General features: G+C 43.0%; 1 protein-coding gene across 5 annotated transcripts in view; it reads left to right on the forward strand.

The window, feature by feature from the left end:
- Positions 1-5,165: 5,165 nt before the first annotated feature.
- The window catches only part of LOC121191675 (growth factor receptor-bound protein 10-like), a 37,233-nt gene continuing 20,359 nt past the window's right edge, over positions 5,166-22,039 (forward strand). Inside the window, exons 1-6 of one of the 5 annotated variants that reach the window (XM_041052982.1) lie at positions 5,166-5,354; positions 7,167-7,291; positions 8,150-8,257; positions 14,019-14,112; positions 19,259-19,514; positions 20,651-20,774. In XM_041052982.1, coding sequence (XP_040908916.1) covers positions 8,207-8,257; positions 14,019-14,112; positions 19,259-19,514; positions 20,651-20,774 — 525 coding nt within the window. In that variant the 5' untranslated portion in view covers positions 5,166-5,354; positions 7,167-7,291; positions 8,150-8,206. The remainder of the gene's footprint in view (positions 5,355-7,166; positions 7,292-8,149; positions 8,258-14,018; positions 14,113-19,258; positions 19,515-20,650; positions 20,775-22,039) is intronic. The other 4 variants (XM_041052981.1, XM_041052983.1, XM_041052980.1 and 1 more) reach the window with 4 other exon arrangements.

The following is a 22,039-nucleotide window of genomic DNA, read 5'->3' on the forward strand; positions in this document are numbered from 1 at the left end:
AACGATTACCAAGGTGTTAAGGGATTAACGATAACAACAGCCAGTGTAACTACAGTTTTAAAACAGAGGAAATGTCCCTGGAGCTCTGATATGTTTTTGGAAGCAATGATCAAATCAAACTCAGACTCTTATACCTTTGGCTAATTTAGGGAAATTAGCATTATACAATATCTCTATTCTGTACAACAGGAACTTGGAAAAAGAGAGTATATGAGTTGAAATTGTGTAAATGAGAGGCATACAATAACTAGCCAAAACAGAGTTAAATACCCTTGAATAGCTTTTATGAGAACACAATGAATGCATCAACAAAACTAAATATGTGTTCAGAGAGAACATGAGGCAAATTTTGGATGTGGCACAATTACAAGCAAATTCAATGGAAAGATGCTAATACATGCAAATTTGCCTGAGACATAATCAGCTGCGTTGAGGAGGCATCAACAGGAGTCTAAGATTTTCTCTGTGTCTTAGTGTCTTACAGCTCTGTTATAGCTCTTTGCTCTGTGAGGCTGTACTTACAGTGGCAGTGCAAACTAACATATGCTAAGAAGCACAGCTAATTAAAGCACTGCTAATAATCAGCACAGCTGATGCTGATAGGAATGCCATTTGTTTTGCAGGCCTGTGGTCATAAACTTAAGTACTGAACAAATTCATAGTCTACATCCATTGTTACGTCATTCCCCATCTTTCTATTTTCTCACCTCTCTGCTATCACTATCTAATAAAGGCATAAAATGCCCCAAAAATGAAACTCACGCAAAGTCAAAAGATCATCAACACTATTATAATTCACCCTGAGAGGGGCATGAATCCCTGTGCAAAATTTCATGACTGTCTGTCCAAATGTTGTGGAGACATTTCACTCAAAACTGAACACTAGAAGAAAAGTCAGGGGCTCACTAAGGCCATTAGGATTCATCCTTTGGGGATCAGTCTACAAAATTTGTGCTAATCAATCCAATTTTTTTTACTCTGGACTGACAGACCTCAATGCATCATTGCTCATCCTAGCGAATTCTCACACTGCAAACCCCCCCCCCCCCCCCCCCCCCCCCCTCCCCCCCCCCCCCTCCCCCCCCCCACACACACACACACACACACACTGCATGTTGGAGGTCACAGTCTGATGAAGCCAACGGAACCACATCATCTGCTAAAAGCAACCAGGTAATTCTGAGGTCCCCAACCTGGTCACACAGGTGGTCAGGTGGAAATATCAGGCGGACCATTCCCCAGGTTGGGGGCCTTGTCAGAACCCCACCCAGAGACTCCAAGAAGTCTGGAAACTCCAAATTGCTGTTTGATGCTTAAGCACAAACAACACTCAGAGCCTTCCTCTCAACAACTTGCAGCCACAGAGATGACCCTCTTCGGGGAGAACTCAAATACAGGAGTACTCAGCCAGGATCTCAACACTAGCCTGCCTCACACCCAGGGCAACCTTAATTCCAGTCCCTGCAGGTGGTGGTCCCACAGGGTGATGGCCCCATGTAACTTTTTCTGGTTGTGCCTGACTGGGCCCCATGGGTCAGGGCCCAGCCACCAGACACTTGCAGGCAAACTTCCCTCCCAGGTCTGGTTTTAGGAGAGGGCCCCAATTTCCCTGGTCTGGGCAAGATGATATTTTCCCGAAAGCAGCCGTTCATCAGCGATCTATGAATAGCTTTTAGTCTGGTCCATCCCCTGGGACCAATTTGCCTAGGTGCCCTACCACGGACTGTTGCCCCCTGACAACACAGTTCCCAGGATCAACAAGACACACAAACCCCTCCACCATGTGAAGGTGGGGATTCTTGGAGGACTAAAAACACACTGATAATCCCTACTACCTTTGCTCCATCAGCCAGTTCTTCCACCTCCCAAAACAAGACTCCACTTCTGCATGATATTGAGTTCAGAGAAGTAGCAGCATTCCAACTCAGAGGTGAACATCAATTAAAAAAAACTGCAGGTTGTTAACAGCAGCTCTCAGACCACCCAACCACAAACACTTTGTCCACACAGATGCAACCACAAACACACACACACAATGAGTCACCCACAAACCACGACACAAGCGCACACGTTGTACCCTGGAAGAGATCACATACACACACACAAATGCACACATGGACACACAATGTCAGGGTGACCCAGTTCCATGTGGCTGGATTCGGTTTTGTTTACTTGTTCAAAATGGTCACAACACACTGAATTGGTGACCCAACCATTTATGGCATTTTAATTGTCTCACACATCAAAACACACACTCAGACCGGATAGTGCTTCGATGTTACTCTTTAGCCTGTCATGCATTACGGGCAAGCATAGCATACATTGTATTTACAACTGGAGACAATTTAGCCCATGGCGGTGGTGTGAGTAGGGCTGTGTGTTGTGTGTGGGTCTGAGCTGACCTCCTAAGGCCTTGAGAGACTCAGATTCCACCACATCTGGGATGCCTAACTATTTCCCAACAAGGGTCAGTGGAATTTTTATGTAACAGCCACGCTTCTTGCGTGTTTTCAAAATACAGCGCGTGTTCATGTGTTTTTGTGGCTGATCCATTTCAGTGGGAAGCATCAAGCTGTTTCTGTTGTCGATTGCATAACTTTATCTATGCATGCAAACAAACAGAGCAGTGGGACTAACTGGTCATCAGACCAAGCCAGACCTTAGCCTTTAATGTTTGTTGGCTTTCCTAGAAAGCGCTGTGCTTTGAAGTGGTTGACGGTCTCATCTCTGAGAAGCTTGTGCTCTAATTTTTAACAGCGCACCAGGTTTGATGTTGGAATCCGTGATCCATATTCCAAGCTGAGCATTCATGTGCACCTCAGATATTCAAATTCAACGCATTTTAGGCCTTTATTTAAACAGTTGAAGCTGCACTGAAAATAAAATTCCAGACCTGTATGTGTCTTATGTAAAACCTAAGTAAATAATGAAGAAAATTTTGTTCTGGTGTAGTCACAGCAACAAAAAAAATTAAATCAAAGTGTAAAGTGTCACATACAATATACCTCATTGTTATACAATAACAGTGAGTCTGCATGCTTGTATTTTCCGGGGGTTGAATTTCTGATAGGTAAATAAATAAATAAATAAATAAGTGGCCAGACTTTTTATAAATGAAGTTACACAAAATTCCTGTTGCATAGTATATAAAAGAATAAAGTTGTCACCTCCATATTCCACTTTTTAGCTGTTCCTCCATGTGTTCAGTGTGTTTCAGTTCAGTCGTCGACTCTCTGTCTAAAATATGGTGCAATACGCTGCACTGAAGAGCAGGTCTTTGAGAACTCAAATCCCTGTTTTTAACCTTAAGGGCATTTGCATTGCAATTCCGTCTACTTCACTGGACTGGGCTGAGATTGCTGATCTGGCTGTCTCCCATTTGCTCCTGAGAGTGAAGATACTCTCTGCTCCAGCAGCTGTAAACACAGGACTACTGCAATTACAATCTAACCTACAAAGACCATCACACACCGCTTTAAATGTTCGATCAGATATGTAATTGCAGTCTGATACCGTGATACACTGAGTTCAAAAGCTACAGAATTGGCACAGATGTCAGAGAAGTACTGTAACTGAGTATAAGCATTCCCATGTGATGGTGAGGTGGTTTGATGCTCTGTATGTTTTTCCAGTGTACCTCCTGGTGTTGGTTTTGTAAACAAAGCCCAACGTGGAGCACTGATCCTGGAAATAACTTGTACCTTTGACCTATTTACTGAGCAAACCTTTTTTTTTTTTCTGAAAAACTGATGAGGCCTCATATACATCTGGCCTTGGGCTCGTGTGTGCAGGCTCATGTTTGATTTTTGGCAGGCTTACACATGTGTATATACTGGCTGTCAGGAGTAGGAAGATGCCTGCCAGGAGAAAGTGCGAAGCAGTTGGTAGGATTGTGCTCCATCTGGGCGTTCCCTGGGTTGTCTGTGTGGCAGAGGAGGTGCCACCTTAGGAGTCCATAAACATCTAACCTTGAAATGAGTGAATGTTGTTGAGTGCTGTTACATGAATAGATTGGTTCAAATAAGGTATCCTGTCCTCTTACTGGATCCACTTCTCCAAGCCTCACTGTTATCTGCTGTCAACCCCAACGTGTCCACATAAGGCAGGTCTGAAAGCAGATAAGGAGGAGGGTTTAATTAACCTGTGAGTGGGTGAAACCTGAGTTTGTGAATGGCTGCTGGCTGATGGATGGGTGAAAGGGGAGGAGGTGTCAAAGATTACAAACAATTCATGGCCTGAAAAAAAAGAAGTTAAACTGCATTAGAAACAAAAACATTAGAAAATTCAAACATGAATATGTCATTAAGTTATGACAAATGCCATGTGCAAAGTAAAAATCTCCAGTGTGGTTATATTCATTCTTCTTATGCAAGGACAAATACCCCATAATGTTTTTTTTTAATGGAGTCATAAGTAGTAAGTAGTAACCTTATCATGTTTTGTTATTTTTAACTTCTATGGCACTGCTGTAATGTGCCTTTTAGAGTTTTCAGTTTTAAAGTTTGCCTTTTTTTGGACTACTGGTGTAAATGTGTGATTGGATTTGACATGAGGGAAACATGCTGCAGGCTACACAGGCAGGTACATACTGCAAACCTGCTGTAGTGACAACAGATGGATGGTCTGACATTAATGACGGTGTCACTTCAGCCTATAGAGTGGAGGCCTCCCTCTACTTGAAGGGTTAAAGTCAGGTCTTGAGCACGCTGCAAAAAAAGTCAACCTTCGTATTTATTTTGCGCTTAAAAAAGGTGAAAATTCAAAATTCAAGTTCAATGACAGTAACGACTTCAGAAAGTTTCTGGAAACTCTCCTGGGATAAAATATTATTTTGTCATTTGTTTCTGGTGAATATTAGATTTGTTTACTGACCTCCAACTTGTGAAAAGGGGTTTATTTTTTGCAGTGTGCTGTTCTGAACAGGGCGGGGCGGAGAGAGGTTTCCTTCTGAGAGAGGGAGAGAGAGCGTGTGTGTGTGTGTGTGTGTGTGTGTGAGTGAGAGAGGGGGGGGCAGTGGGGGGAGAGAGAGAGAGAGAGTGTGTGGAGAGAGCGAGAGTCAGCTGGTCGGGAAGTGCAGAGTGAGTCCAGTGCATGTGTGCGTGTGTTTGGACGTGTGCAAGCGTGAGTGTGCGTTTATGTGTGTGTACGTGTGTAAGGAAAGCACTTCGGGGAGGGGGGGGGACAAGGTGAAGACAACAGGACAGCGGACGGAGTTTCTTTAGTGGGAAAGCGGTGTGTGTGTCTGTGCGTGTGTGTGTGGAGGTCCAGACGAGGACAGTCGAAGCGCGCCGGCTGTTTGCTCCGTCGTGCGTCCTGGACACGATTCCTGAGCTGCGTCCTGCCCGTTCATTACCGTAAGCACTTTGGATATTTGTTTGGCAGCTACTGTCTCTCAGTTGGAGCGCGTAATGGTTAAACTCCTTATCAACCATTCCTCCTGTAGAAGCTTACTACTCGTGCGCAGGGGTGCAGAGGAGCGTATAGCCACTTCTAAACTCATTTCAGTAAGGTTTTCAATGACATTTTTAGCTGTGACATGAGATTTAAAAAAAAAAAATCAGTGTACATATCTTTAAATGGCAGTCAAAGTCCTGCAGGTAACACAACTCATGAGGACATTGTCCTTTAAAGGATACAGAGCTTGCATCTCTGGAAGAAAAGATGTTATTGTTTACATTTTGAAGATCACCAGCTGGAGCGCAGTTATTTTTAACGCAATGTTACTGCAGTCACAGTAGACTGTGGTGGTGATAGTGGCAGGGAGTTTCAGTCTTTGAGTCTTTAACACACCAGCCAGCCTAGGTGCTCCATCAGTGTCAGAAAGCCTTTGCAGTGACTGTTTGATCTCCGCACTGTAACTGTTTTTTTCCCTACTAATTCCAACTTTGAAAGGGAGTTATCTCAACCTGCAGCACATAAGGGAGCTACTACATCAAGGAGGATAAGCTGGCAGAGCGTGTATATATGTGTGTGTGTGTGTCTGTGTGTGAGTTGATGGTCTGTCATAAAGCTCCATTAGCTGTGACTTAATGTAGGATAATCTCTGCACGCTGCTAAACTTCCTCCTTCCGTTTTCCCTAATGCATAAAGAAGACTTCATGTCTGTTTAGGATGAGGTATCATTAAGGCTTATAGGAGGCTGTGAATGGCAGACTTGCACTGTGTGTAATGTACAGGTGCAGATGGACGGTATACCATGAGAGGCTTTCACTGCTTTTTGTCATTACTTACACAGTCATAATCACTTAACAACTGGTAAAAAAAAATGCTCTCGGTGTCAGCATCTGAGTCCATTTGTGCTTGGAAAGACATATGAGTGGGCGTAGTATATCCTCAAAAACAAACACACACACACACACTCACACATGTGGCATTATTAAGTTGCTCCCTGCCCCATTTAATTCTCTAGATCTCCCCGTATGACCAGTAAAGCTGAATTACTCCCTTTCTCTGCAGGAGGAAGCACAAATGTCAGCAAATGTCAAGCACTTGGAGATTTGGCTTTGCTATCAGGCTAATTAGCCACACATATGATCTGCCACCGCTTGCCCTTTTGGCCAGTGCTTTGACTGGTGCGAACGCACACACAAGTCCATGCAAAAACATGTGAGATATAGAACTGGTCACAGTTGACAAAAAAAAAAAAAAAGTGTGCAGTTAGCAGCAGCGGAGAGGCTGTCTTTTCAATGTGTGTCGAACTGCGCGCACACACATTTAGACACACTCAGTCAGCAGAGCACACTAAAGATAGCAGAGCCCCAGTGGAAACAGTAATTAGTGGGGTGAAAAGAGAGGGAGAGGGAGAAGAGGAGGAGGAGGAGGAGGAAGAGATATTGTTTGAACCATCTGATATCTGTTATATAATGACCTGTACAATGGAGACACGCTGGAAGAGAAAGTGAAGAGAAACCAGCAGAGTCAAAGAGTGAGAGGAGCTATTTAGTGAGAGAGATGCAGAGTTCAGTGTGTGTGTGTGTAGATTCAGTTTGCCGAACCTTTGTTAGACGCAGTATCAGTTGTACTCGTTCCCTGAACTTTTTTATGTGGGCTGCAGAAATATCCATCTTAACAAATCATTTCTTTCTTTATTTCATTCCTTCTTATTTTTCCTCGACTGAGAGAAAAGTCCAGTTTATGAGCTGGACATCTCTAAAATGTTTTTACAGCTTTCCATGAAATTGGGTGGACAGATAGGAGTTCTTAAAGGGACCGGTCGATTAGATTTTGATGGTCATCTGGGATTTTCACCAACAGGCGAGGAGAGGATTTTCAAGCCAAGACAGAATTAAAAGTAAGTTAAAAACCTAACTCCAAAAATGACATTATGCAGGGCCAAGGAACCCATTTATCTTCATATTTAAGTGGTTGCAGTGAGTTTTGGCATGTAGCTGCAAGTTGGAGAACTGTTTCTTTTAACACCCTAGAAGGCAACTTGCATCAAAAAATGTCCCTTTATTTAGTAATGCTGGAAAATAAATTGATTTCCATATCCACCCAGTAGTTTTATGCTCCAAGCAACATATAACTCAGTCCTGAACATAATTGCAGCCACATATGCGCAACTTCTCCCTACTTACTCACAGCAGATAATGCTCCACAATGCAGTGGAAATAGCCGACTCCTATTTCCAGTTCCTTCAGAAAGGGTCTCCCCCTCCCTCTCTCTCCTGTCTCCTCTCTCCCCCCTTTGCCTTCCCCATCAGTCTGCAGGTGGAGAGTGGTCATGTGGTGCTAGCTTGGAGAGGGTTTCTTATTTAGTCTTAAGCCCCAGGCTTTGTTTGGGAACTGACTTGTGTGTGTGTTGTACACAATGGCTGTGTTTACATTGGATTTGGTGCGCACACGTTCATCCATGCACGCACATTCATTCACACATGCAGGCTTTGTTTTCTCTTTACAAAAGTGCTGGGTTTAGGGTTTTTGTCTTTTTTTTCCTCAGGCATACCAAATGGACACCTGTTTTACAAAGTTGTGTTTAGCACAGATAACCATACTCACCTGGGATGTTAAGTCTATTTTGCGAATTCTCTGCATTTTTGTGACTTCCTTTAATACTTTTTTTTGAATTTGTGTTTTCTTCTCTGCTCTTTGTCAGTTCAGTGATTTTCTTTAAATCGGTTTTCTGTCCTGTGTCCTTCCTTCATGTGCAGGGTGCTGGTGAGACCAGTGGATGCCATTCCCTACAGAGGGAACACTGAAGGAACACCATGGCCTTAGCGGGATGCCCTGACTACTTCTTACGTCACCCAAACTACCAGGTAAATATTTTGTGTCTCGTCTGTATGTGAGATGGTGGATAGTAGCATATTAATCAAGGCCCTGTCAAAGCAATGTTACACTACAGTTTAGTTTTCATGAAACAGAAAAGTTTATGCAGGGTTTATAGATGTTTTTTGTTCATTTAGCTCTGTACCTTTGTTTGACAAGTCAGATGGATAAAACATATTCATATTGTCAATAAACAAATTGTTATTACTTATACAGCTGTGAATTCAGCTATGGAACAAAATTTACTACTAATTAGCTGATAGTTAACTGCTTGTGTACTTGCTATATTGAGCTCCCCTCTAGCAATGATGCCATTTCCCCACACCTACTAAATGAGATCCAGGTTGTTGAAAACACAACATTGACATATTATCACCTTATAATGTTGTTAGAGCTCTGTTTTGGCCCCCTCAAACTTGAAAGAAACATATGTGGTTCTGTAGCTGTTAAATGCGTCTCTGTGTTCACAAGGTAGTTGCTAACTTTATCTAGTGTTTTAATGCTGGACTTTTTGCAAACAATGGGCTTAATGTAATTGGAGCCTTTTTTCTGAAAACGGTTCCCTGCTGTGACTTGACAAAACACTGACAAGACCTGTATGAGCCAAACAGTGAATCTATGGACTGGAAGACCAAAACAATGAGCTAAAAGAGGTTAAAGCACTTTATAGAGCTAGGGGGAACGGCAGAGTTGGTAGGAATTCTCTGTGTTTTTTTTTTGTTACTATGAGCGTCACCATTCAGATTGCACATATTAAATCATTGTTGCTATAAATGTATTGATTAGTGCAACAGTTAAGAAGAGGTTTAGGCTTGGCCTATGGTTCAGGGAAAGACTGTAATTTGAAGAAAGTCCTCACAAATATAGTTAATCAAACCCCTCTCTCTCTCTCTCTCTCTCTCTCTCTCTCTCTCTCTGTCAACATGTGTACAGTGGCTTTGTGAGCTTCACAGTGAATGACTCCCAGCCTAGTTAGGTGAAATATGGCGTCTCTGCAGCACAACAGACCCACTTCCACTGTCCAACTCTTGCAGAATGAGCCCTTTGTTTCTCAGCTCAGATTTTCTCCTCTCCAACCCTCCAGTAACCTAAAGAATTTGGCTAAAGAGCATCGTGGAGGTCTATAAATAGAGCGCTAAACAAACAACAATAACAAGCTGTGGGCTTTGTTGTGTGACAGGCCTGAAAGCATGGGATTGATGGTATGATGTGTTACTGGGACGGATGAGACGATAGAGGTGACGTAGCCTCAGCTGCTTTATTCCTCTTAGTGGAGGTACAAAAATGTAGCTCCCTGCTAACCCAAACCGTGGGACCGCTGAGCCCCTGTTGAGCTGACATTAAGTTGGATTGGTTCACGTTAGCTTCCAGGAAAGGGTTTTGCACCAGTAAGACTGCAGTGAATAGTGAATTGAATCCCCATAGAAAACAACATTCCTCCACCCTGCATCTAGCAGAGAAAAAACAGACTTTGATGGTTAGAGGGAGAGAAGTGGGTTACAACATTGCTGTGCGTGTGTGTGTTTGTTATGTAAAGCTCGCCAGTTGACATGACACAGCATGGCACACACACACACACACACACACATATACCCCATGGAGTCTCTCTGTAGGTAGCAACTGTAGGTTTAGTGTATATAGATAAGGAGCAAATGAGCCCTCTTTTCTGCATACTTACATAACGCTATACATAACGCAGGACATGTTTGGGAATCTGGGCACCATTCCAGGCCTGTCTCCAAAGTGTGTGTGTGTGTGTGTGTATGTGTGTGTGTGCGTGCGTGCGTGTGTGCGTGCGTGTGTGCGGTGCGTCTGTCTATCTTTGGATCTGTGCCAGAGATGTCTCGGAGGAGGCAGCCAGCAACTCTCGCTTTCCTTCTCTCTTTTCCCCTCCATCTCCATATGTATGAGTGTGTGTTAGTAAATGTGCATGCACATGCACTGCAGAGCACCAAGAAACCACAGTCCACAGACTCCAAGCTCAGCGGAGTTACGACCTTAACCGGTCAGAGGAGCGGAAAGAATGAAGTGCTTAACAGAGCCTGTCCCCTGAATGTCAGTATTTGTGCCAGCAGTCTTGAACATGTCTTTTCTGTCTGTGAACATAAACTACAGTTCTTTCTTTCTGTCCTTAGAGATCAGAGGTCAGCAGCCCTATGCAGCAGTCGCCATGGCAATGGGCTTGTGCTTGTGCTTTCGAGGAAGCGTAGCCTTTGATGCTCTGAGAGAAAGTATGTTGAAATGCCTAGATGTTAATGCTGTGGGCTATAGGGTGGAAGGGGAGACGCTTGCTCAGGATGAAAGTGGTGTCAAGAGTAGTTATAGGACGTCTATCCATGGACAAGAGCAACCCAAATATGTCAAGCTAATTGAAACACCAGGCCTAAGATTTCTACAGACTTCTCTACAACTTCTGCTGACTCCAAGAATGGTGACATTGGCCTGAAACAAATATAACTGTAAGACTCCAAAATCCAGGGTGAGCAGTAACTCATTAAAATTGAAAAAAAAATGGCAAGACGTCACTTTTCAATTTTTCACGCTTTAGGGCAGATACATTCTGGAAATCACCATGACACTAAAACAGGACTGGCAATCAAAGCGAGCAGTCCTCCAGAAGAAAACATTGTTCAAAGCCAGCACCCTCTGAGATGGCTTTTGCACAGACTGTAGTTAATCCACTAAAAATATTCCATCCTAAAAGTATGTTTAATAAGGCTGTGGATCTACATTTTGCCAAAGATACAAATCACCCGATCAGTCTCCCAAGAAGACCAGTATGGGTCATTCTGGCACTTTGGTCTGCACTGAAATATCAGCTATTGAATGGATTACAATGCCATTTTGTACAGACATTCATGGGTCTCTTATAATGAATTGTAATAACTTGGTGATCATCAGGTCAAAACACCAATTTGGTGTTGGACAAACACTTTGGTTTATACCAAAGTGTATAAAGGTCAAAACACCAATTTGTCAACCCCAACAGAGAGTGAGATTGCATCAGGTCAAAACACCAATTTGTCCAACACTTTGGTTCATACCACATTAGCAGAGTTTAGATACTCTTATCCTATTTAGATCGGCTGAAGAAACTTCTGAAAATGTTAGGTTAATTCGATATTTGAGGTTTTGATAAGAGCTGCTATGAGGCCAGTTCTGATTTTTTCTTCTTTGAGGGCTCACAGAACCTTATATACAACAACAATTCGATTTTTATCAATTCGCTATCTCATGGAGATACATTGACCATGTCTTCTTCTTCTTTCTATCTTTCTGACTTTGTAGACATTAAATTTACAGTGACTGACATAGGTGAATTAGGTGGATATCAGCGTACAAACTTGTGAACAGTTTGTGACTACTGGTCGTACTCCTGCATGCCGACAGTTCCCACCCTTTGTTTAAATATTTCAATCAATAAAACTAAAAAGTTTTTGTGATTGTGATGAACTTTATGAGAACAGAAAATTGAAGATGTCAAAGAAATTCCTCAAAAGATTATATAAAGATTATATAATATTTATATTAAATTTATATAAAGATTATATAAACAAGATTGTTTGAATGATGCTTTTGTGAGATGTAAAACCCAAGAATGGAGGACTGACTCACTCACCAGCCAGAAGAAAGCCTCTCTTGATACTGTGCCACTTATACCCTTAAGACTAGTAATATCAAGAAGGCTGTTGATAACTTCTGGAACATTGCGCAAAACTGTACACATCTGGAAAATACTTTAACTGAGAAAACAATACCTACTTTTAAGAAAAGGAGTCATGACTTTCACATTTGGCTTTGTAGTCACTTAACCTCCTAGTTGACCGCTGAGGTAGCGTCAGTACACTATCTCTTCAGACTACAGGGTCAGAGAAAGTGCATTATGGGGAGTTCACAATGAGGTTTTTATGGGGAATGTAAAGCTGACTCTTTTACTGCACACGTGCTGCAGAGGGGAGGGGTTTGTCCCTGGGTTTACTTGTAGCTATATATTAACACTGCTGCTACTGTAACTTGAACTAGGACACTGTCTTGCCTCCAACTCCAAACACTGTTCACAATTACACTGTTATGTTTGATATTTAGGAATTAAAATCTGCATGATTACGATTATGATTACGTCAGTACTTTGACAATATTTCCAATGGTTTATTTTCATTATACCAGCACAATTCTACATTGCAACAGTGGACAGGTTTGCGTCTGAAATAGCTAGCTAAACGTTAGTGTTACAGGCTAGCGTCAGGTTGGAGCAGCTGATGGTGTTGCTAAGCAACGGTAAACGTTCCAGCCCTTGAGGCTAACGCTAGCTAGCATGCTACTGTTAAAAGATATTATAACTGACAGTTAAAATCGGACCTCCAGTTCTCACTGAATAGACAACCTGTGTGACCATGTCTCCCCAGTCAGGCTCGTTTGGCCTTCTGCTTTTATTTTTTCTCACTGCTAAGTATTACTAATCCTACAGCAAGTTGTTGCACCACAGTCTCCATTTTGTTTACATCTGCTTCCCCATGAGATCATGTGAGGTGGTGCGTCGCTCCCTGATTGCTCCCTCTGGCACAGTAACCTTAATAATATCATGTAGTGTGTGATGCACCGTCATTTTCAAGTCTTGTACTGTGTGCACGTTAAAAGCTTAGAAAGAAGAACATCTGTTAAGTTTCTCCTGATATGCATGATGCAGCTTAATTTCAAATTTGGTTAGGATTTTAAACCTTCTGTAGTCTGAGTCTAAGTGAGTTTGTCAGCTTGCTGTATCTTTATGGCATATCTGTCAAAATAACTTCCAGTCAGCAACTGGGTTAGCTTAGCACAAAGACTGGAAACACTGGGAAACACCCAGTAGTAGTCCACTCTTTCTGTGAACTTAGAGTAATGCTCTCTGCTGTTTGCATGTTGCCTTGCAAATCAGTCACGTGATGAAAATGGTGTACTATATGTGAGAGGGAGTTTAGCTGGTCAGTTTTGTATCTCAGTCGGTCCTAGCTGAAGTCTGCAGACTTTCTCTGTCAGCCCGCAGGCCGTGCAGCCAAGTTGCCTTCCTTAGAAAGCTTTTGGCTGCTGCTTCTCAGAGCTATAAATCTTACTCTGGGCATTTATGGATGTTTTCGAAGCACCTAGGGGAGCTGCGAGTGTGTGTGTGTATGTGCATACATGCACAACAGGACCTCTGGCCACGAGAAGTTCCTGGAAGCAATGCTTCCGCGTTCTTCTTTTTCCTGGAAAAGGGAAGATTGAAAATTTGTTTGGCTTTTTTCCCTCCCTTTCTCCTCTGCAGCTTTCTTGCCTCTAGGCTGCTTCAAATTAGACAATGTGTGAGGAACTTGGCAGCCTGTGCATGTATCTCCAGACGTGTGAGATTGTATAAGTGTGCTGGAGCTGGTATGTTTTTGCTCTAAAAATGATTGATATGTTTTTGTTGTTTTTTTTAAAGCACAAAAGAATGACTTTTACATCAGAGTTTTAAACCAGTATGTGTGAAAGTGTGTATCACAGAAAGAGAGAGAGAGAGGGAGAGAAAAAGGGCTAAAGGGAAAGGCCAGAGGGTCACAGTGCCATAAGGTCAAAGGGTCACGGGTCTCTGAACTTGAAGCCTGATGTTCCTCGAGAGTGGAAGTGTGAACCCACCCTTCGTCTGACCCTGTGAACTCTGTGGAAATAACACCATTATCTTATCCTTCACTAGAATATCTGAAATTTTAAACCCACTGCATGTTTTAACCACATAGTCTTTTTTTTTTCTGACAGGAGAGCATGGACCGCACTTCCTCTCGCCGGCCTGAGGAGCTGATTGTTCCAGGCTTTCAGCGTTCGGCCAATCAAAATTTGCCACATCACCATGGTAACTCTCCTCTACTCTCCTAAATATGAAAATAGGGAAATATCACCATTAATCTCTTTCTCTACTCTTAATGTCATATAAAAAAAAAGGATGACAACAAGCCCCTCTATATTTCATACTTTTCCCCTTTTCATCCGTTTCTTTATGGGATCACTCTGCAGCCAAAATCTATTTGCTGGCCAACTAAATGCTCTTCCTGTCTTCTTAGAAACCCCTCCCCTCTCTATCTCCATCTCCATCTAGGACATCATCTCCCTCCATCACTGCAGGCTCTGCTCTCCAGATGGAGAGGATATAGACAAGTGCTAAAGTGTTTTTCCCCCCTTTTTTAGCACTGCTCAGCATTTTTCTGCACCCCTACCCCTCCTCCCTATACACACACACACACACACACATGCATTAGCCTGCTTCCAATGCATTCCCAGAAATCCCTTCAGCCATCGTGGAAAATCTTGGGAATCCTTTTGGAAAGTGGCCAACCTGAGGAGAGGAGAAGCTGTAAATTCTCCCTCCTCAACCTTTTTTTTTTCCCCTTCTTCTTTGGGTTGGTCGTTTAGTGGACTGTCTGCTGTAGTGATGTGCGGTGGTCATGCTCGTGTGAGAGTATTGTAAATATGGCTTCACATGAATGGGGTGAGGTGGATGTGGTGTTTATATAGGCCTGTAGGTCACCCAGTGCTGGGGAGAGGGGAGTTTATAGTAAGTAGGCCATAGGTCTGTGGGGCAGTGAGATAGTAGAAGGTATGCAAGTTCAGGTACAGGCATGGTGTGTGGATTTGAATTCCAGTTTCTAGTATTTCTAGGCCCAGTTTGTTTGGTAATGTACAGTTTTGTCTGGTTAACTACTGAAGCTTAGATGATGAAGCATCAAATTCAGGTATTTCAACTGCTGCTGCTGTTTAAAAAAGATGTTTTGGTTGATGTAAAGCCTCAGCAGTAACTATCAGATTTGACTGGACAGTCCATCAAAATCAAGAAGGAAGGAGCTTTTTAATGAGCAAACAATCATAACGAGAGGAAATCATGGAAAGACTTTTTCCACAGACAGTGGCTTCAGTGTATCAGAATGCAATGCTGTGACTTGCTTTTTCTCAAGTGGAAAAACTCTTGCACTGATTCGACTTTCTTCACCTACTCATAAAAATAAAGTGATTGCAGCAATTTCATATCCACTTTGTGGTAGTTGTGAACGTAACTGTGGGAAATGGAAAAGCACTAACTGAAGTAGAAGTTGATGAGTCAGGTTGAGGGGAAAAGGAAAAGTAAATTACAATCCTTAATCATAAATAACTCTGACTGCTCTGAATTAAACCACAAATTGATGATACTAACAGCATAAGGTTAACTGAGGGTATTACCATAATGTCATGGACACACAGCTTTTAAAATGTCTTTTGTTACAGAAGTCAATGTACTGCAGGTTTGTGTTCAGTTGTCCAAATATTTAGCTCTGTTCTTAACATAACTCATCATGCAATGTCAGGTAAACAAGCAAGGAAACAACAAGGGGAAGATTTTAGGAGTTGCGTTATTAGTTATATAAAGAGAACACTTTAAGATTTCTTGTTTTCAGGGTGAAATGTTAAGTATTTAGTGCAGCCACCTATCAACCTGCCAACCAGCAGAAGGTTTTCCTGATGGTATGTCTTGAAGCAAAAAAAACAAACAAAAAAAACAAACAAACGTGATTGATGACTTCAGGCAAAAAGCAAGAGTCAAAGTCACCAAGCTCCTGTTTCATCATCCTGACTTTGCACTACAGAGAAAGATCACATCAACCACACTGATGGATGTGTTGTATATTTAGACCGTGCCAGGGTCAGGTTACCTGCCCTTCATTTATGCTAGGCCTGTCTTCTTGATGAGATGATGACGTGTCTTGTTACGTACCATCTTGTTGCCTGCATACAAGCCAGCAAATGTACGGTACCAGATTCATAATTGTTATTATGAAGCCTCTTATTTGATTTGTGTTCTCACCCCCAGCGTTGCCGTCCTTCACTTCATTAGAGTTAAGTCACTGAGCTGCTCACTATAATTACAGACCTGTGCTGGTTATTAGTTTATAGCTAGAGGCAGTCACAGTAATGATTGTTACGAGAGAAAAATATTACTTATTCACTTTATCCACCCACATTTACAACTGAGGTTTAGAGACTGAAATCCAAGACCTCAGTAGTTTCACTTTCACTTTATTGTCCATAAGAAAAAAATGTGCCTCCCACAATGCAAAACGTGGATGCACTGACAACACAAATACAGTGCAAATACAGAAACAACAACAAAAACTGTACAACATAGCTTTGAATACTTCAAAATGCACCAAAAGTGCATTTTTATGCTTGATGGAGTATTTTTTTTTTATTGCCTGTAAAAAAAACGTGGTTGCACTTTACCCTTGAAAACCTGAACGTCCAGCTCTGTTGTCTGACCTCTATGGCTGCCGTCAGAGATCGATGATTGCAGGTTGTCGTGGCCAGGGACAGAGAGCACTCATTCAGTGTATTCTGGGATCTTACAGGAATGAATTGGCCATGGTTGCATGGTAGGTTTTGTTGTTAGATGTGAGCCAGACTGCTGCAGCAGTTCTTATGCATTCAAAGTCACAGTCAGTAGTCAGGAGAGGGAGGAGAAGACGCTTTCATGCTATATGTCCTCTGATTTCCCCGACTGAAGCCAGCAGTGTGGCGTGGGCCAAGCCAGCGATGGGAGGAGGGAGAGGAAAACTCCAGTCAGCTTATCAGCCTAAATCACAAAGTGGTGCTGCAAAAGAGAAGAGCTCCAGGAGAGAAAACCTTCAAACTTCCAGTAATTAGGGTGATGAAGTATTGTTTTTAAGTATGTTTACTTTTCTTTGATAGTTACGAGTTGCAGCAACCTCCTTTATTTACATCTTTACAATCTGATGCTGCATGGCTAAGCATTGTTCAAACCAGCGGCCAGCCGCCGCTTAGCTTAGCATAAAGCCATAAAGCATGCTGCAGAGGTAACTAACACAAAGTTCCTATTGCACTGCTAAAGGTTTTGTGAGGTTCAGGTTCCTGGTATCATGCATGCTGGCTCACTCCCTATCACACTGTCATCACTTACTGAGACACTTGAATAGAACAGAGCATGTGCTTTTTCTGCTTAAGTCAAAATGTCTGCTGTGAAAACGACCTCCAGTATATTGCAGTTTTACATAATAACCATCTCTGGTTGTCCTTATGTGCTCTCTTGTTCTTTTCCAGCTGTGTCCAACCCACCCACCCCCTTCCATGTACCCCAACCTATATCCCACTCATGAAGCCCTGCATCACATGTCCTTGTGTCCCAGACTGTCCTTTCTGTGTGTACATGTGTGTGTATGTGTGTGATGTATACCTCTTTGTGATCTGAGATCAGGCGGGCCAGCTCCCGCTGTTTTTTGTACTGTGGCTTCTTTTCAGCTTGGAGGCCTCAGTGTGTATGTTCACTGTGTGTGTGTGGTGTGTGTGTGTGTGTGCGTGTGTGTGTGTGTGAGCGCATGCAGTACAATGCAGAGCTATTTATTTTAATTCTTCTGTATAATTACATGGACATGCTCATCAGCACCGCATAGCATACATGGTGTCCTTGGCTCCCCTTGGTATGTGTGTGTGTGTGTGTGTGTGTGTGTATTTTGGTGCCCTACTTTGTCCTGATCATTTGGTCACCATGTGCCATGAACAGGCTGGTGAATGTTCCCCGAGTGCTGTAATTTCTTCCTGCAGGAATGTCAGGAATTCTGTGTGTGGTGTAGGGGTGGGACGCATAGGACCAAAGGGCTTTGGACACACACATATACACATACATACAGAAACACGTGGAGACACACTACACTTGTGAGGACACTTAACAGTGCCACTAAGTCGTGCACTTGCTTTGCACATAAAAATGGCTTTATTAGAGATATTTCTATCCCACTAGTACGCATTTCTCACATTCATGCACATTCACTTTTAAGAAGTTTAGATTTTGAAAATAATTGCTGTAAGGCTGGGAAATGGTAAATAATTAGTGCAAGTTTAACTCTGCTTGTGGGCAATTGATTTTTTCAGTATAAAGTGCTGAGATAAAGTCTGATTCCTTATGGGAGGGAAAAAAAAGGAGCAAATGAACAGCGGGTCATGAAAGCACTTAGGGTAGCTCATACTTCCAAGTCCTAGACTCACATCAGATAATTAATAACAGGTCAAAGGACGAGCACTGACTGACGACTGCCTTATACTGACTGTCCTGCAAGAGCGGCTCTTGAGCCCCTGTCACCCTGGTTTGGTTTGGTTGGTCTTTTTGGTCTGTGGGTGACTGTTGGTTCCAACCTCCAGTGTTTGATAGACATCTCAGCCCCCTGAATGACAGGTTTTACATAATCTGACCAATGGCAAGCCAGTGAGTTAGTGTACTACACAGTCACTGGAAGAAATCCAAGCCAAAGTGAAATCCAACATGAGGAGGAGAGGAACTTCAAAACAAGACTGTGTGTTCTTTCTCTTTATGTCGCTCTCTCTCTCTCTGCTCTCGTGCTCGACGGTTCAGGATCACAATGTGCTTTTGGCAATATTTTGACCGTTCACCATGTGAAATTACAACTAATTAAAGGTGCTGGTGAGAAGAAGGCTGGAGCAAAGTCACAGTATGTACAGTACGAATCGGATAAGAGGCCAAAATTCTGAGCGGCGTGTTCACAGTAAGGCAAAGTGAAGCCTGGTGCCTGGTCCCACTTTATGGACCATAAAGCTAATTTTTCCACACACAATAGGATTTCTTTCTGACAAAGCGGCTTTCACTGTATTTATTCCACTTGCCATTAAATACAGAAATAAAAATACAATACAGAAAAGGCACATGGAATGTAGAAATGTCCATAGATCATATCAATACCCATGTCAATATCCATAACCTTGGATGTTTTCTTTTACCTTTAACTAGTCACTTGTCATTGTGTTATCATTCTGAGTGTTACCCTTCAGTCTGTGACAGCTGATTTCTAATGACTATCATCTGGATGTAGAGATGTTTTGGAACTAATCTCATACTGTTACCTACTGAGGCGACACCTAGTGGATATTTGCTGTCCTTTCACTGTCACTCACTCCTTCCACCTTTCTCCACCTCTCCCATCCCCACCCTCCACCTGCTCCCACAGACGACGATGTGGACCTGGAGCAGCTGGTGAATGAGATGAACTCCTCCATGGAGAGTGTGTACTCGACACAGGCAGACACGGCGCTTCTCTTGAACAATGGCCACATGCACACTCCGCACAATCATCACCACCATGTGCACGCTGCCTACCCCGGACACAGCCAGGCCCACCGTCGCCACACCCCGCCCCTGCCCCCTTCCTCTCCTTCCAGGGAGAGGCTGCGGCACTCTCAGCCCATGCACATCCAGGCCGTCAGGTAGACACACATAACCCTCCCTCTGTGTTGGATCTCACTGTTTCATGTTTAAGATAAAGGCAGATGGAAGCAGATTCAAACCGCGGTTATGAGGCATGCATCTTCACCAGCAGGCTACTGGAATATTTTAATATTTACACCACACCTCTTACAATAAGAACTCAGAGGATTAGTAAAATTAGAGTGTATTTTTGGGCCTTTTTATTTCAAATCATAACCTCCTTGGCAAAATTAATTACATAAAATGAATGAAAAACAAAAAAGCTGAACGTGCTTGATGCCACTCAGGTGCCACTAGGTGCATCGTGGCCTCTCTCTGTTTGCCACAGCCCCATGCTCGCACATTTGTGCACACAGAGCAGCAATGCTCCCTCCTTCACGAGCCAGCTTTTCTGCTTGTTGATACTGTTATGGGCGCTCAAATGCTCCTGTTTTTTATCTGCAAAAAAATCAACGCCTCAGACAACACAGCATTGCCTGAGGAGGAACACTTCTGTTTTTCTTTTACTCTCTTTTGTTAGTTTGTATGCCTCAGACAAGCAATCTGCTTCCAGCTGTCTTTGAGCTGTTTCTCTAGGCCAGGGGTGTCCAAACCGTTCCACAAAAGGCAGTGTGGCTGCAGGTTTTTTGTTCCAACCAATGAAGAGCACACAGTTTGACCAATCAACTGTCTGAAGACTGAGATCAGTTGATTAAATGAGTCAAGTCTGGTGTGCTGCTGCTTGGTTGGAACAAAAACCTGCAGCCACACGGCCCTTTGTGGAACAGTTTGGACACCTCTGCTGTAGGCCTTCATCCCTCTTCATTCTTCTGCACTTGAGGTTTTATTTTATAAGTTTTTGACATACAGTATAAGATGGAGATATAGATCTATGACCACAGAACCATTTTAGCCTTTAGTTTCCTCTGCCAATCTGTGAATAAATTACATTTATTTATATAGTTGCAGGAGGCTGTTACAACAAAGTGTTAACTGTAAGTCAGTACAAACTTTACAAGATTCTGTTTCATCCTTTAATGTGGCACTTTTTTGCTATATCTTACATACTATTCCTGTGACCATGAGTTCATACTAAGATCAGTCTTTCACTGCTCAGGCAGTACAGTGTCCTAAGTGTGTGTGTCTCCCTCTGCAGGTGCCTGCAGGAAGAGCAGCAGCTGCGCCCAGCCTCCTTGCCAGCCATCCCTAACCCTTTCCCTGAGCTCTGCAGCCCAGCAGGCTCCCCTGTTCTCAGCCCCATACAGACCTCTGACAACCACGTACGTATACCTGCACCACCTCACCTGCACTCTCACCCACACACACACACACACACACACACACACACACACACACACACACACACACACACACACACACACTGAAATTAAACAGCTGACTTGAGGAGGCATGTGTGCTCTGGTGTTGGACGGTTCCTGACTGAGGAGAAGAAAAAAAATGGTGGTCAAAATTTGTTGTTGCTGGTCTGTACCATTATAGTCAAGATGAATTTAGGACCCCCCATTGTATTTATTGTCCTTTACTTGACCACCATCACAAACAAGGGAGTGGGTGTGTGTGTGTGTGTTTTGAAACCAGCTGACTGGCTTGTTATGTCCCGGTCAGGGCAGCATGTGTTGACTTTGGCTTTTCCTTCCATTACACAACAGCTCACCCTGGGTTATCTGACTGTATGTGTGTGTCTGTTATTGTGGAAGCATCATTATCAATCACATGTACACACACACACAGTGACAGACATGTTTTGCTGTGAAAGGAGGTGAGCAATGTCTCCAGGATGCCGCAGACAGAGTGCAGACTTCCGTATCGGAGCTGGGAATACGGCTGGGAACGTCTGAAGGTCGGATCTTTCTGAACCTTTTGAATCTGTCTGCCGACTCTGGCAAGACAGGCGCCCATTTCCGGTTCACACGCTTCAACCCTGGCTCTTACCGTCACTGTGCGTGTGTGTGTGTGTGTGTGTGTGTTTGTCATAGCCTTGCCCTTCCTTCCCCAGTAGAGCCTCCTGTCCCAGGAATGTTCCATCCCTCTCAAAGATGTTTTCAGGATGCTCACCCCGAACAATAAAAGTTATTTTAGATGCTCACTCGCTCTCTTGCTCTCTCCACATCCACACACACTCACACATACCCACATCGATGCACACACAGACGACACGCTCACAGGTGGCATTATTCAGTTCACACGCACACATACACGTGATAAGGCAAAGTATTATTTTTGCATTTCGTTGACATCATCTCACAAGGTCTGGAGTCAGAAACCAAGTTTGCAGTTTGTACAAAGGACCTTTGTGAGTGTTTGAGTGTGTGAGAGCTGACTAGATGTTGCCTCATTTCTTTTTCCCTCAGCAGCTTCATTTTGACCTCAGTTTTGTTCATTTAACAACAGCCTTGTGTATCTAAAGAGGCAAATAGTCAGTCAGTACTTGTTCTAATGAAGAAATACATATGGCTATTACTGTATTTTGACAGGTTAAACTACAGTTTGTGGTTTTTGTTTGCAGTTTTCTTAAAGCTGCTTT

The sequence above is a fragment of the Toxotes jaculatrix genome, chromosome 13, assembly GCF_017976425.1.
Source record: "Toxotes jaculatrix isolate fToxJac2 chromosome 13, fToxJac2.pri, whole genome shotgun sequence".
NCBI classification, from domain to species: Eukaryota; Metazoa; Chordata; class Actinopteri; family Toxotidae; genus Toxotes; species Toxotes jaculatrix.